The 16,582-nt window shown below is 45.0% G+C and overlaps 1 protein-coding gene across 6 annotated transcripts in view; it reads right to left on the bottom strand.

Annotated features, from left to right (window-relative positions):
- ATXN7 (ataxin 7) overlaps positions 1-16,582 on the bottom strand; it is a 142,547-nt gene that overhangs the window by 80,930 nt on the left and 45,035 nt on the right. For 4 of the 6 annotated variants that reach the window (XM_045493424.1, XM_045493418.1, XM_045493420.1 and 1 more), the window contains exons 3-4: positions 12,970-13,308; positions 12,672-12,740 (exon numbers count right to left, since the gene is read on the bottom strand). In XM_045493424.1, coding sequence (XP_045349380.1) covers positions 12,672-12,740; positions 12,970-13,297 — 397 coding nt within the window. In that variant the 5' untranslated portion in view covers positions 13,298-13,308. Of the gene's footprint in view, positions 1-12,671; positions 12,741-12,969; positions 13,309-13,703; positions 13,806-16,582 lie in introns of those variants that run through there. The other 2 variants (XM_045493421.1, XM_045493422.1) reach the window with 2 other exon arrangements.

The following is a 16,582-nucleotide window of genomic DNA, read 5'->3' as shown; positions in this document are numbered from 1 at the left end:
CTGTCATTTATTCCTACAAAACCAGTTATTCCAAAACCAAAACCATTTCTCTTTTCACAGCACACTGTTACTTGACCAAAAAGAGGGTGCTAGAACACTGGAAGCAGAGAGGAACAAGGGTCTACCAAGCTTTATCACCAATAAGGAAATGAAATGTTATTGCAGTGAACACTACCACGCCTCCCCAACAAGAGGCCAAAGACTATTATTACCAGGTGGTCTATACTGTTTTCCCCTCCATGCAGACACCAATTTTGCAAATTTAGCCAACTTGTGTAAAAATTTGTCATGTTAATTCCTTGTACCCAGTATTTAGATCCCAATCTAACAGTAATGTCACGTTGTAGTAAGAGTGATAGCTTGCTTTCCGTCATCAGAAGATACTAATGGACAGTTTTTGATAAGGGCTCTAAAGGGATAGCGACATGAAGGACTCAATTTTAGGAGGGTGACCCCTAAGCTAAGGAAGGTGTGGGGTCAGAAGGAGAAGCAGTAGTAGCCCAGGCAGAGGGAACAGAACAGGCAAGGGTTCAGAGGTGGGAAAGAGCCCAGAGCATGTGAAGAATTGGAAGGAGGCTAGCAGGCCTGAGGCACTGTAGGCAAAGGGGAAAATGGAAGATGGGGAGGGTGAACAGCCTGGCAGAAGCCAGACCAAGCAGGGCCTGTAGGCCATAGTAAAAGGATTTGAATTTTCACTGGGCTACAAAGCCCTGTGGCGTCTCCCTCTCCAACTCACCCCTAAGCCCTCAGCAAGTGACTTCTACACTCCTACTCATCTTCCCAGACACCTTCGTCCCCTGCCTTTCTGTCAACACCCTATGATCCTCTCCCATCAGGGCCTTTGGATTTGCTGTTCTTTCGGCCTAAAGCTCATCCATGACATCCAGATGGCTCGTGCCTTCATATCCTCTAAGCCTTGGTTCAGAAAATTCCTCACCCTATTTTAAACTGCACGCTTCCATGCTTTATCTTTCTCCAGAACGCTCATCACCACCTAACATATATGTTCCAATTTGTTGTTGTTACCGGTCTCCTTCACTAGATAGAAGCTCTATAAGGGCAGTTCTGGAACATTTCCTGTTTTTTTCTGAAAATGAGAACAGTATCTAGCACAAAGTAGGTGTTCAGTAAATACAGGCTGACTGAATTAATGAACGAACACCAACAAAAAGACACATGAGAGGGTTTTACCAGACAGAAACAATCCACTTTAGACTGTAAAATTGTATTTTAAAACCCCACTTCCTCAGTTTTTCGTTACCTAAATAAACACTTGAGGATTTCACATGAAGGAGGCAGGCTCCATGCCCCACTGGCCTCCAACCTCCACTTTTGCCCCTGCCAGTTCAATCTGCACATAGCTACCATGCTGGTCTCCTGACGCCCACTCCCTGGGGTGACCTGTCTCCTGCTGCACCTCTGTCTCCTACCCTCCAGGGCTCCAGCCAAGCTCTGGGCTCCGTCCCAGAGATGTCCCCACCTCAGAAGTTGCTTCCACACCAGACTGGCTAACTTCTCCTTCAAGGATTAACAACAGCACCAACTTCCCCATTCATCTCCTCCAGGAAGCCTTCCTTAACTAACCCCTGCTTTCCCACCAACTCACCCTGTCCTCCCTGCCAAGTTATGGAGATTCCTGATTTTCTGGGCTTACCTTCTCACCACCCGAGGCCTCGCAGGCCTTGCTAGGAAGTTTGGATTTCTTCTAAGTACACTGGGAAGTCTCCAAGGGATATGTAACTGCCAGTTTCCTTGGCTATCCACCCTCTTCCACCCAGCTGCATTCTCTGGAAAACTGGCAGACAAAATTCTTCCTATCCACTCTCAACTAACTGATGACCTCCTAACTTCTCTCCTACTTCACAGGAAAGAACTAATTACCTTATGCTTCCCCAATTCCATGTTTCTACCTGCAATGCATCTACAGGCTCTTCCTCTCAGAATACCAGAATAAAGTCCCATTCTATCCAAAGCTGACCAGTCTACTTGGGCACTGATCCCATCCCCTTTTCTCATCTCAGAGCATAATCCTTGTAGTTTTATCTATTTTCTCACATGCAATCAATTATCCCCCACTCCTGGCTATTTCCAGGGGCAGACAAACATGGCCTAGTATTATCCAAAACAAAAAAAACGGAATAAAATAAACCTTCCCTATTCCCCTTTATCCATACTCTTGTCCTGCTACTGCCACATTTCCCCATTTTCTTTCAGAGCAAAACCCTTTGGAGACCTGCCCACATCTGTCGTCTCCATTTCCTCAGTGCTGGTCTTCACAGTACCCCCAGTCCCTCCCTCAGCCCCCTCCACTGAGGCATTTCATCCACTGATGAAGGTCGTTAATCACCTCCACACTTCCAGAGCCAAAGATCAGTTCCCTGGCCTGGCTTTACTTCACACAGCATCTGACATAGGCAATCACACCTCACTTCAAGTGTTTCTCCTTTTGAATTCTATACCAACCACGCTCAGCTGGATTCCCTTCCCATCTCCTAGTGATTCCTCCCTCCTCCCACAGCTTCCTCCTCAACCCGACCCCCTCAAGGAGGACCGCTGGACCGCTTCTACTCTCTGTCCACACTCGCACCTTGGAGGAACTCACCCTGTCCCGTAGCTTTCCAGGTTCTGTACGCAGGTGACACGGATGTGAACAATGCCACCAGCCCAGGCTGCCCCACCAGGCGTGGCTGTATACTCCACAGCTGCAGGCGAAGGCTAAGTACCTCACACACACTGTGGCCGAAACCCGAGCCCCTTGACCAAGTCTCCACTGTCTCCGCCACTCCTCACCACTCGGCTGCTCAATCCTTACCTTTCTCCCCCACCCACATCCACGTCTTCACGAAATCATGTCAAATCCACCTCCAAACCATACCCTCCAAAGGATACCCTGCCACTGCCATCACCACCTCTCACCTAATTGCCTGGTCTCCACACCCTTCCCTCGAAACACTTAGCATACAAGAGCTGGTGGTTTTCACACTTCACAGATCAGGCCATTCCCCTGCAGTAGGCTCCCTTTACAGGTAGGATAAACCCAAATCCTAACCTTGGCCTTTGTGGTCTGACCTTCATAAGCTTCATTTTTCCTCCACTCCTCTCCATTCCTATCACAGAGGCTGTGTAATTGTTTTTTCCATCCACATGGAATATTCCTTCCCCCATCCCAGATGACCCAGTGACAGCTTCTTTCACACCATTTAGATCTCAGCTCCAATGCTAAATTCCCAGAAAAGCCTTCCTTGATCATGTTAGCTAGAACTACCACCCACCCCCCAACATCATTAGCTTACTTTACAGCACTCTATGTCCTTGAAAAATGTTTGTGTATTTACTGTGTCTCCCTTTGGCAGAGGGCAGGGGCTCCTTCTGACTTGTGTCACTCTATCCCCAGCATCCATCAGAGAACCTGGCACTTAGTGGGTAAGTCTGCAAATATCTGCTGACCAGCTGCCTTACTGAGGGTTAGGGCTGTGCCTTCCTACCTTGTTTGCAGTTATACCCTCAGACTCCAGACCAGCAAAAGGCACAGATAAAGTGTCTACCAAATGTCTGTGGGAGAAAAGCTAAATGAACAAAGGCAAAACAGCCAGAGGATTCTCAAAGCAGGAATCATGCTGGACAAAATACTCTGGGGCCTGCCGAGAGACAAGGCCCGGACCTCATCAGGAAATAAAATAACCAGGCTAGCAAGTTCAAGTCCTGCCTGTCGTTAAGTGCCCAAAGCAGTAACATGGGTGTCCTTGATCAAGTATAAACGTCCCTAAATACGAACCCTGTAATTAAAGATTTAAAATTGGCTAGAATGGGGGCGCCTGGGTGGCGCAGTCGGTTAAGCGTCCGACTTCAGCCAGGTCACGATCTCGCGGTCCGTGAGTTCGAGCCCCGCGTCGGGCTCTGGGCTGATGGCTCAGAGCCTGGAGCCTGTTTCCGATTCTGTGTCTCCCTCTCTCTCTGCCCCTCCCCCGTTCATGCTCTGTCTCTCTCTGTCCCAAAACTAAATAAACGTTGAAAAAATAAATAAATAAATAAATAAATAAATAAATAAATAATAAAATAAAATTGGCTAGAATGGGGTTACAAAGAATGATGGTTTTCATGTTCCATATTTCATTAGTAAAATCTTTACAATGAATATGTATTAACTTCTATCATAATGATGATTTTTTTCCCATTAAAACCTATCTGTCCATATAGTTTCCAAAGAGAACAAGGTAACTTAAATGAAGAACTGCTTCCAGTTAGAATGGAAATTTACAAGAATTGACCAGACAATTTTCTAAATTCCCTCACCAGGCAGAAAACCCCTTGTGACTACCATCCCCTGTCCCCAGCACCTCCCCTCCAACACACACCATCATACAAATAGGAGCCTCGGTTATCCCATCCCTTTCACAATTTAGTGAAGACAACTTACTCTACTGGCTACAATTTACCTTTCTTGCTCAGAAAAAGAAGTTTGTGGAACCTTCTAAGAAGCTATCTAAAAGACAAACTTCAGGCTTCCAGAAGAGGAGCTGCACCACTCTGTACAAGCAGGAGAGAGTAAATAACCACACGGGGCTTCTCTCTGCAAGTCAAAAGGAGAGGTCTAAAGGAGGAAACAAGAAATGTCAATTCCCACTTCTCATTTTCACTGGAGTCTTAAGACAACTCGAAACTTGGGTTCATTTCCTACACTCTGCCCTCCCGAGCACACTGAGGTTTCCTCTGACCGCCAACATACTGCCTGCTCAAGGAAAACGGCCATCTCCCTTCCTGCTGCTTGCTCCCCTATACGTCCTGCAGGAGCACCTGATCAGAAGCACGCTCAGGACACCCCGTTTTCATTACTGATAAAATGAACAGAATCAGCAATTAACATGTGTTGAACAGTTACTCTGCAAGCCACTGCACAAAGTGCTGAAACAGCACTACAACATTTAAACCTTCCAACCACTATGGGGCACTACCACTATTCCCATTTTACAGTCAGTCAACTGAGGCTTAGCAAAGCTATTTAATTTTCCTCAAGTTAACTCACCAGCCACAGCTGAGATTTGAGCCTAAGTCTGTTTAACTCCAGAATCAGTAGTTCCCACCACTGCCTTGCAAGTTGTCTTTTTTAAACCTACCACATGGAAACCCTTTCCTGCCTAACTCCTAAGAATAGCACACAGAAGCAAGGTTGCATGATAGACATTTTAGGAAGCTGATTTAAAGCAGTGCTTCTCAAATGGCAAAATACATAATGATCTCCAATAAGTCCACAAAGAAATGAGAAAAGTAAGGATAACGCATTGTGTCTTTTTAAAACTTTCTTCAAATTGAAAAAACTGTCCTTTATTCCAAAACAATGGCCCTCATACTTTTATAATGGTAATAACTATATGTGTGTCTAATTATCTATATTTCAAAATGCAAGCAACCCTATCATTGGTCCCCAATTTATTTAGGAAACTTCCTGGTATAAAATAGAAAAGCCTGGAACCACTGGTTAAAAACATTCGTTTTGGGGGGTTGTCCCCCCCCTCCCCCCGCCTGCATTACTGGAGTTCAAGATTGTGGAAAACATCAGTGTAACCTGGGAGGGAAATATTTTTTGTTTTAAGATTGTGGATGTAACTGATAATAACCTATGACTTTTGCCTGCCATAAGCTTACACAGAACAGAAAAGCATTTCATGTTAGCAGGGTCTTTATTACAAAAAGGAACAAGAACACTTAATCTAGTTTTATGTTGAGTGCCTGAAATGTAAAAATCATTCTTTTCCTTCTTTTGCTCATTTATAATAATCCCTGCTGTACAAGATGAATATAAATGTAATCCTCTGCCTTTCTCTCAAAAGTACAGTAACTCCAACTGTTAAGTCTACTAACAGGCTTCTTTTTCTCCTTAGAACTTCAATCAAAAAATACTTTAATAATCAGAGGGGCACATTTATTAAAAATACTGCCATAAACTTTGAATATCAATGTGATTAAAAGCAATCTTGCACTGAAATGCTATTTAAATAGTGAAATTTCACTTCTTTTTTAAAAGATTTTTTTCCTAATGGCACAAATCCCAGATGATTGTGTTTCCTATCTGCTACAACCTTAGCTTTCATTTCATCTTTTTTTAAAGTCAATTACTTCTAATGCAAACCGCACACATGTCCCGTCCCCCTCCAAGAAAAGATCTGTATAAAGGAACTGCTAAACACAACATATAGACTGTTCTAAGGCACAGCAAGGAAAAGGCTCTGGTATCTTTAGAATAAATGTGGGGGCAGGGGTAGTAAAGTTCAGTTTTTCTAGCTGAGGAAAAGAAAACAAAGGTCATAGCAACCTGCTCAAGCTCATGAAAAGCAGGCGAGCGTTCTGGAATGGGCTCAGCACGGCAGTGGGTCAAGCATGTGGACTGTGGAGTCAGGCAGATCTGGGTTAGTGTCTCTTACATGCTTCATGATCTTACTGAGGTACCTCATTTCTCTGAGCCTCAGTTTCCTCATCTGTAAAAGGGGGAAATGGGAATGCTGAGATCACAGGAGTGCTGACAAGATGACATAAGGTAAAGCATATGTTGGCACAGAATAAACGTTCTCACCAAGCTTAAGCTGTCCACATATACACAGGTATGCTGTGAGATGTGGCATTGAGAAAGCAGGATATCCTTATAAGAAATGAGGCCATAGAACATGTAGGTCACACTCAATAACGATGCACAAATTTCTCCCAAAGTTAGAGTTCACAAGAAACAAAACTCTAACTTGAGTAAAGTCTGGGAACCCCACGCCATCACAGGTAATGCACATGGTCTCCATTAACAACAAAGCCTAGAGGGTGGAGAAATTCAGCATGGATTGTGCCAGGTGTTAACTCTTCAGCAAGTACAAAATCTTAAAAGTGTGAGATACAAGGATGCTGTATACCCTCTTCATCAATCAAAATGCAGATCTGGTTCCTGCTGAAGCAGCCTCCTAATTCCCAAAATGACCTCCAATGGGGCTCCAAACTAGTTTCTCCAAACTACAAGGGCAGAAACTCTGAAGAATTTGAGTCAGGTACCCTTTTTAAAATCCCATGAAAGTTTGCTTCTTTCTCCAGTGGGGCTTAACAGAAGCTGATCACCATCCTCACAGTTTAAGGCTCTTAAAAGCTGAGACAATGACAGCTCTGTTGATGCTCTGTATTTGAACTGCCCTGAAACAGACATATACCCTAGAGAAGTGGCAGTGAATGACAAAAGAGGACGAGGACGGGATCCTTCTTACACAAAACCTCACATACATTCTTTCACCTTCCTTCTAACCCAACATACTTCTTCAGTACTGGATAAATTTTTGGTTTAAGAATAATAACTTTTACTATTTTAAAGATTCTCCCCTTCAAAACAAGTTTGAGGAGTACCAAAATCACATTCTGCAGAATGAGTTTTCCTTCATTAACCAAGGAACCCATTAGAACAAGAATTGGCAAACTTTGTCTGTCAAGAGCCAAACAGTAAATTGTGGGCTTGGCAGACTGTATGGCTTCGGTTGCACCTACTCAACTCTGCTGTTCCTTGTAGGGAGAAAGCCGCCACAGACCATCAGTAAAGTAAATGAATGGCTGTGGCTATGTTCCAATGAAACTTTACTATGGACTCTAATATCTGAATCTCATATTTTTTCACATATCATCAAACAATCATTTTCTTCTGAGTTTTTACTTCAATGATTCAACAATGTAGAAACCATTCTTAGCTAGGCTGCAGGCAGGATTTGGTCCACGGGCTGTCGTCTACATTAAAAGAGCTAAGGAACCAGAACTAAGAGGAAGGAATCCCTGCTCTGTGGGAGTGTCTCACTAGGTCTCCAGGGGCTCTTTCACTCTGGAGTTCGTGCAGACTTTAGAGAGCTTCATACATCAACTGTCAGACAACTGCCCATTGTCAGTGCAGCCCTAGCTCTCATCCGTGAGGCATCAAGTGTGGGTGACCTGCAATCGAATCACCTGAGTGCTCCTTAAATGTATGAACCTGATTCAGATACAGTGAACTTGGATCTCATGGATTCCTAAGGCTCAGTTTCGATTTCCACTTGAGATGTAGGCAGAATGCAAACACTGCCACCTGCAGAACACTCATACACCTATGAAAGATATCAGAAAGGGCAGCCTGGCTTGCCTCAAAAGAAGGTACAGCACACATAAAGACTCCATTCTGCAGGAGACAAGGTGAAGTCCATGTAAGCAGAAAAGAAGAAAACCTAAAGAAATGATATGCTGTCTGGGACATGCTTCAAAATAATTCAGTGTGGGGAGTGGGGTAGGGATGAAACAAGATTGGGCCATGACTCATTAGGTGTTTAAGCTGTATGAAGGATACAAGGAGGCTCATTAAAATTTTTTCTGTATCTTTTGTAGATTTCAAATTGTCCATAAGAAAAAGCTGGGGGGGGAAATCATGAAAGAAACCCTACAGAAAAACAGAAACGTTCTTCACTTCAGGAAGAGGGTTTTATGCTTATAATGCAGTTACTTTAACAGTATTTCACACAAATACCTATTTGTTTTCAGTTAACTAACTATGACCATTTTCTTCTCTAGGCAAGAAAAATTTAGTATTGATACGGTGACTCAGTTAGTGTTGACTGAGGCTGCCCATGCCCCAGTCAGTCTTTTATTTTCTTTTCTTTTAATCTAGCTGCTTATAGATGCCAACCAACCTCTTTTTCATCTTGCCCTAGGCTCAATTATGTCATTGTTATTATGACAGGGAAATCACCTGTCATCAAGTGTGGCTATCACTCTGGGTCGCCATTCCACTCCCTTGCCTAAATATCACAGATAAGAGAGGTGGTGTCCTGTCTGCACTTTCTGGAAAGTGTAAATGGAGTGCTAAACTCAGGACAAATCAACAGGAAGTGCTGAAAGACAGCCTCTGGCCTTCCGAGGGCCATAAAGCATACCTCCCACAGAATAGGTACCTTTGGGGGAGGAGGGCATGGAGACAATGGAAAATTGGATGATTCGACCTCTTCATCCTTGAGAGACTCAGCTCAATCTTTCTAAGTAGCCCAATTAATACATTTTTGGCAGCAAATATTTACTGAGCACAAATGGTGCAGAAGATGACTATTACCTCCATCAACAATGCTCCTGTCCTCTGGGAGCTGACATTCTAATGAAAGAGCCACCACATAATATATACTTTCAAATGGTGACAGAATAAGTTGCTTTTTTTTTTTTTAATCTGCCAAGAAATCAAGGCATTTGTTTTTATTTTTTTAAGGCTCCCTATATATGTTCAGTCACTAATATGGAAACTTTAATCAGTTACTCATGCCAGTCAATTTCATCTAAAAATAATTTTGTTAGATATAGAATTTCACAAGTTACCTTTGGAAAATAGGGTAATTTATCTTGTCTTTAATCATTTGAAAACAGCCAAAATGTATTATCCATCTGTTTCCACTCAGATCACCTGTGTTATCAACTACAATTACAAATTACAAGAAACCAAAGGCAATAAGAATGTGAGGATGCAAATGGAAACAGGATGACTTCTAAAAGATAACTGAAATTTTATCCTAACATTTGCCTACCTGTGCTAATTAGGAAAAAAAGGGATGATACATTAGCTAAACCACAACTAACCTCACTTCCATCTAAATCAATAGTTCTAACCTCTCCCACAGCATTAACCCTCGGGCAGTCTTACCATGAAAGAACTGGCCAAACTAAGCTATAGGAGAAAAAAAAGACAAAAATCATGGCTCACCAGTTTTGAATTTTGGGGGTCAAATGAAGGATCTCTGAGAATTCAAGAGAAGCTGTAGACATTACTAGGAAGTAGACATACAGGGGTGCCTGGATGGCTCAGTCGGTTAGGCTTCCAACTTCGGCTCAGGCCATGATCTCATGGCTCGTGAGTTCAAGCCCTGCATCGGGCTCTGTGCTGACAGCTCAGAGCCTGGATCCTGTTTCTGATATTGTGTGTGTGTGTGTGTGTGTCTGTCTGTCTCTCTGTCTGCCCCTCCCTGGCTCTCTCTCTCAAAAATAATCATTTAAAAAAAAAAAAAAAAACTTAAACAGTAGATGTACATAGTTTAGCCTACAATTTCAAGGAAACTATGACTGTACTACAGCCCATTCAAGTCCCAGATATTAACCCCCTGACCCAAATAAATACTGAATTCAGAAATAAAGTCTAAGATTATCAGCAGTTTAAAGGGTTGAAGAAATTAGTATGCACTGAGTCATTTTCGGTATGTTATCTAATTTAATTTCCACTCCTACAACCTTGGGAAGCAGGTATTATCACGTTTTACAAAGAGGGAAAGCCAGATTCTGAGAGGTAAAAAACAAGTACAAGGTTAAGCAACTTGCTCTCATACCCAGGCTTTTACCCCTAAGTCCACAATCATAAAGTAACTGGATGAGAACTCAACAAGTCTGGTTCATATTCCCAAACATCTTCCAAGATGGGCAGTTTCTGATTCTTAGTGCTTCAATCATGTGGTCGATTTATCTACATTTAACCTCCTTGCCAAGAGGAATTAGTACAGATTTAGTTCCACAACACCTTTTCTTGGTAGGAAATAATCGTCACTAAAGACAAAAGATAACTAATAATTTTTGCTGATTTTAAAACCTATTTTCATTTCTTAAGCAGCCCAACATGAGCTGTTTGTTAGACAAACAAAGCCCACTGCATGAGTGCTGAATATCCTCATGCTTGAATTTTGCAACTGTTTCAGAAAATCCATAAAATCACAAATGAATCAAGAAGTGACCGAATTAAAAACTTCAGTCTCTAAGCCAAACAGCCAGGCAGAATTTCTGCCATCCTGGCCCCTTCAGCATCCTCTGAATGGTGAGAGCAACTTTTAAAAAACAGCACCTCTAACAATCATTAGTAATTTGGTAGGTCAGAAACACACACAACCAAATCTGAGCCCTTTTTGCCTCAAGAAGGTAGTAAAGAGGTCTTAGATCCTCATGGTAAATAAAACCTGTTGATGAATATGTCCCAGCAGAAAATAATAAATATGGCAATAACTGCATTCTAGCCACTAAATGTGGTTGGGTCTCAGTCTAGACCAAGTTGCCCAGTGAAACACTACTACCCTTACTATCCTCTATTGGGGAATTACCAATAATTACTAGCATGCTGTTTTCACAGATTTAGAAACCCCTTATGGGAAATGTATCCACACCCAAAGAATAAAAACTAAGAACAGGAGTGGGTCAGGTCCTCTAATGCTCTACTCCAACTGCTTCATATGAGAGTTGCCACCTAGTGATTTTAATTTTTTAAGCCCAGGCGGACTGCCAACTCAACACTAAAACCGGACTAACAACTGATTTTTCCTATTGCAACATCGCCAGCAAGTCCTGTGCTTTCCCTCTCTTTCCTTTGCTCTCAAACAGCGATTCTCATTTTCAAAATCAACTAATTTGCTCTATAATCTGTTCCAATTGGAAGCTCTCACAGAGCTGCCACTGGTATTACTCTTCTTCTCAGCGCCAAGAGGCCAACAAGAGGCCAGTTCAAAAAACCAAAACAGCAAACATGAAAAAAAGAGAGGCTCTAAAAACAAGAAGTAAATATGGAGACAGAGTAACAATGGGCCAACTCTGGACTTTAAAACATTCAGCTCGCCAAGGTTCTACCTATTCTTGGGCCATGGACAATAACTATGCCAAAGTAAACGGCTATATATAAGCAATGAAATTGCATTAAGGAATATAAACTCGGGATTTTGGACACCAAACCTCATGTAAGGCCTTGTCCTTACCACCACTCAAAGAGCAACTTAAACTAACCTAAAGTTCACTGGCCTCCAGAAGTCCTTTCTGACTGCAGTGTGTCCAAGCCTGGCACAGGCATTAGATAGCAAAGTTGACTATTCAAAGAAAAATAAAATCTAGGAGGATTTTAGGAGGAAAAAAGAAAAAAGAAAAGTCTGACAGTTTCTAGATACCTGACCTTTCATTTCATTTGGAGACACATCTTTAGCTACAAATATTTCCCTAAATATCCTTCTCTAAGGATCAGTTTTATTAAAAACTGACCAATAATTAGACACTGGTTTCACTAACTATGGACGCTAAAGGCTTGTTTCACGATACCGAATTCTGGCCGTTTTCGCACCCTGATCTTGGCAAGTCACACACACAGTCTGGCCAACTGCTCCTCAGTTGTCGTGATCCTTCTGTAGCATCCTAAACTTTGCAGCTTGAATCTCACAGAAATAAGGCCGCACAGATAAACTGTTATCTTTTCTAAAGTTTGAAATCAATTTTGATTGCCAGCAGAAAATTCCTGGTGGCAAGATTTCCTTCCCAGAGCCGCCTAAAGCATTCGTGGAAATGCTTTCCAAGCTAGTAATTCCCGTCTCCACTTGTGTTTTTCAGTAAGAGAGACCAGAAGGGATTTGGGTTCAACTCACTGCTAGTCCCCAAAGCTTATCACTGAGCAACGCAGCTCAGGCTGCACCACACCAGGCCTCCACCAATGGGTTCTAGGACGCTCCCCATTACAGGAAGACCCGGAAACCAGATTTTCCAATCGTTCTGCTCTCCCCCTTCTTCCTCCTCAAGCAGCAGCATCCTCGCGCGTGGGTAAGGAGTGAGTAAGGTAGGGTCAAGTTCCCCACCCTAACGAAGCAGGCAAGCAAACTTCCTCGGGGCTTGCACAAACTCCAACGGGGGGCTGGACTCACCTTCGCGACAGAGCCCCATGACTTCGCGGTTTTTCCCAAACTCCTTGAAACTTTCGTCCAATTCCGTCCCTAGGAAATACACACACACAGGAGGAGGGGAGAGGCAGATCAGTGGCCGGGAGTGTGACGCACGCTCACGCACGCAAGGAGTAGTTGCGGGCACCTCTGCGTACCCCAACAGAGCGATAGCATCTCTGACCCCCGAGGGGGCGGGTCACAGGGTGGGGGCGGGGAGGCGAGGAGGGTCAGAGGATGGGGGACGGAGGGACCTGGGGAAAAGGAGGGCGTGGACACTCACCGTCCTTCCCAGGAAGTTTGGAAGCCTCGACCCACAGATTCCACGACTGTCCCAGCATCGCTTCTGGACTGGGCAGGGGCCTGCGCTCCCCGACGGTCGCCATTGCGGCGGCGGCCGATGTGGAGGCGGCGCCCGGGCCGCCGTCCTCCGGCCGGAGGCGCCGCGGCGGCGGCGGCGGCGGCGGCTGCTGCCGCTGGGGCTGCGGAGGCTGCTGCTGCTGCTGCGGCTGCTGCTGCTGCTGCCGGGCGGCCGCCGCCGCTGCTCCGCCCGCTGCCGCCGCCACTCGGCGCGGCTCCCCCCTGACGTCATCCACGGCCCGCTCCGACATTCTTTCCGCTCCTACAATGTAACAAAAAAGGGGGAAAAGAGTCGCGCGGGGGCCGCTTTTAAGGAGGCGCCGGGGAGTTCCGGCGGCGTGCGCGGCCCGCAGGCCGGGTGGGGCTCGCTGACAGCGCCCCCCGGCCGCCCAGCCCTCCCAACCCGCCTCCTCCCGTGCCACCCCCCGCCCCGGGCGCAAAGTCCGCGGCCCGGGCTCGCTTTCGCTTTCGACTCCTGCGGCCCCTCGGGGGAGGGGACGAGCCGCCGGCGGCCCGCCACCGCGGCGCAGGGTCCCCTGGTTGCCTCTGCCGCCGAGACCCGCACGGAGGCCGGCGCCCGGAGCCGCCCCCGCCCCAGCCACGGCTGCCCACGGCGGGGAGGCCCGAAGACGCACCCCCGGCCCTCCAGCTGCCCACCCTGAGGCCGCTCGCATCCCCGGGCCGGGCCCGGCGGCCCCGCTCCTTCCTTCCGTCCGCGCGTCCGTCCGAGCCGCGGCGCCCGGCCGGCTCCCTTAAGCAGAGGCGCCTCCCGCCGCCTCCTCCCCCACGCCGGTCCCTCCCTCTCAGCTCGCTCCGGCGAAGTTTGCACGTCAAGCCCCCGGAGTGGAGCCAGGGCGAAGTCGGAAACGCAGCCACCTATGGAGGAGCAGGCTGGCCGGCCCCGGGGCACCATCGAATGTGGTCGCCGTCGGGCCCTCCCGCCCGAGGTTTCGGACCAGGGGCCCAGAGGCTGGTGCAGGGAGCACTTCGCTTTCCGCTCGCGGGCGGCCACGCAGCTGTCAAAAGCATGAATGGCAAGCCGCCGCCTAATGTGTAGGAAACCACGGGCCGGCAAGGAAATGCGGCCCAGGTGCCGTCCCAGGTGTCAGCCCGAAGCCCCGGTGTTCGCCGGATGCCCACCACTAGAGGTCACAGCGTGCGCCCTGCGAACTTGAACTTCTCGTCTAGCAAAGAGAGATCATGAAACCAGTTTAAGATGGAGAGACAGGCGGCGGTGATTCTGTGTACAGGTTTTGGAGACACTACCCGAAATTTCTCTATTTCCCCTTCCATTGCTCCTAGAAGTGATTCGTTCGCCCCGAAAATTTTTTTTAAAAAATCTTGCCATTTTAAAATCGGGTTCATTTTCAGATGGAGTTGTTAGTCCCTCCCTCTTTATGGTTGTCTTTGCTTCGGCAGGGGCGGGACCCAGGGCTTAGGAGAATATACAGCACTTTTAGAAAATGTGTTTAGAAGAGTTTTGTCAGATTTTTGTATACTAAATTAAGCACTAGCCCACAAAATTTAGCAACCCTCCTCAACAGACACAAACATGCGCGCGCCCTGCAAAGCTTTTGCTTAAGTGATAGGTAAAGATAGCAAAATAAAAGACTACTTAATAACCAAAGCGTGTGAAGTACTTGAAACAGTAGCAGACCACACCAACCACTCTCAGTAAGTGCTCTGTTATTTCAAACTGAGGTGAGAATCTGAAGCCTGTGACAGAAACAAGGATTTTGATCATCATGTTTCACGTGGCAATAATAGCACTCTTGTGGCACGTTTGTCATAGTTGTTTGCTTACAGGTGCTTTCTCTACGTGGGGAGGAAGAGGGTTTCATGTTTTTTATCTGGAACATCTGGCATGATAGAGGTGGCCAACTTCTCTGCTAAAGAAACAAAGTCCAACAAAAATGTTTAAATAAGAGTAAAAATTAATAAGGAAATATTGCAATCTAAACTTAACGCAGGGCTCTTACAAGAAAGGGCTTAAGTTGAAAACTTACAAGCGTTAAAAATACACACACACACGATTTTTTTATTTTAAAAAGATTTAGAAATAACTCTGTAAAATTTTCCTGGATTGCATGCTAACATAAGTTCCAAAAAGTGAAATGATGCATGCTTCCTGTCTTTATCTAAGAAGTAGTAGAAACAAAATAACCCCAAAAATGGTGGAAATTATTGGAAGGATAAAAAAAAAAAAAATCATTTCTAAGGCTTTAACTTCCTTTTCCATACTCAGTGAGAAAAATGTGGGGGCAAAACATTTAATTCGTTTGGTACTAATAGGGTTCCTAACTCTTAATATAGGCCCTCAGGAACACTTGAGTGGCTCAGTCAGTTAAGCATCAGACTCTTGATTTCTGCTCATGTCATGATCCCAGGTTTCCTGAGATCAAGCCCCACATGGGGCTCTGTGATGACAGTGTGGAGCCTGCTTGGTATTCTCTCTCTTCCCTCTTCCTCTGCCCCTCCCCACCCTCAAAATAAATAAATAAACACTAAAAAAAAATAGGCCCTCAATATTGGAAGCCCCAGCATACTTTGAATTTTTAATTCATCCCAAATTACTGAAAAATCTGTAAAATTATATTAAAATATCCACCTTCTCAGTTTTCCTAAAGTACACAGTTTATTAACAACTTTGAATTTTATAGTTCTACCTTTAAGATAAATGAAAATTTAGGGGCACCTGGTTGGCTCAGTCGTTAAGCATCCAACTTCAGCTCAGGTCATGATCTCATTGTTCGTGGGTTCCAGCCCCATGTCAGGCTCTGACAGCTTGGAGCCCGGAGCCTGCCTCAGAGTCTATGTTTATCTCTTTCTCTTCCCCTCCCCTCCTTGAGCGCTCTTTCTCAAAAATAAATAAACATTAAAAAAAATTTTGAGAGAAATGAAAATTTGTGAATTTGAATGTCATTTGGAGCTGCCATTTTTTAAAAAAGCTTAGAACAACCCAGCTATATAGATAGCAAAGGGAGCTTGCCAGTTGAATACAGCCCTTCTCGTCTCTGAGTACAGTGTGAGAATGAAAATAAGGGGAAGAATGGCAAACTTGAAGCACAGACCCACTTCCTCAAGACACTGCTTGATTTCCCTCTTTTTACATGTGAAAATCCTTCAAGATTCACTAATATAACCTCTGGCCAATGGGCTCAATGTGGCACTTTATAATACTTCGCTTCTGTCCTTACTGTTGCTCAACACATCTTTCTTTTTTCTTTACAGTTTTTGAGTCGTTTAATAAAGAAAATACAACAGAATATAAAGTGAAATGTAATAAGTATCCTCTCAGCATTATGAACTTTATTAAGAGAAGTTGTTACTAATAGCAACTCTCAGTTGTTGAGCTCCTACTAGGTGCCAAGATTGCCAGAGGTACTGTTCACGTTATCTCAACTAACATGCAAAACTGTGTAAGGGGGAAGGTGTATTACTTCTAACTTACAAATAAGGACCATCGGGCGCCTGGGTGGCTCTGTCAGTTGAGCATCCAACTTCAGCTCAGGTCATGATCTCACCGCTCATGAATT

Source organism: Leopardus geoffroyi, chromosome A2, assembly GCF_018350155.1.
Source record: "Leopardus geoffroyi isolate Oge1 chromosome A2, O.geoffroyi_Oge1_pat1.0, whole genome shotgun sequence".
NCBI classification, from domain to species: Eukaryota; Metazoa; Chordata; class Mammalia; order Carnivora; family Felidae; genus Leopardus; species Leopardus geoffroyi.
The sequence above is the reverse complement of the archived record's forward strand: the minus strand, read 5'-3'. Positions and strand labels throughout refer to the sequence as shown.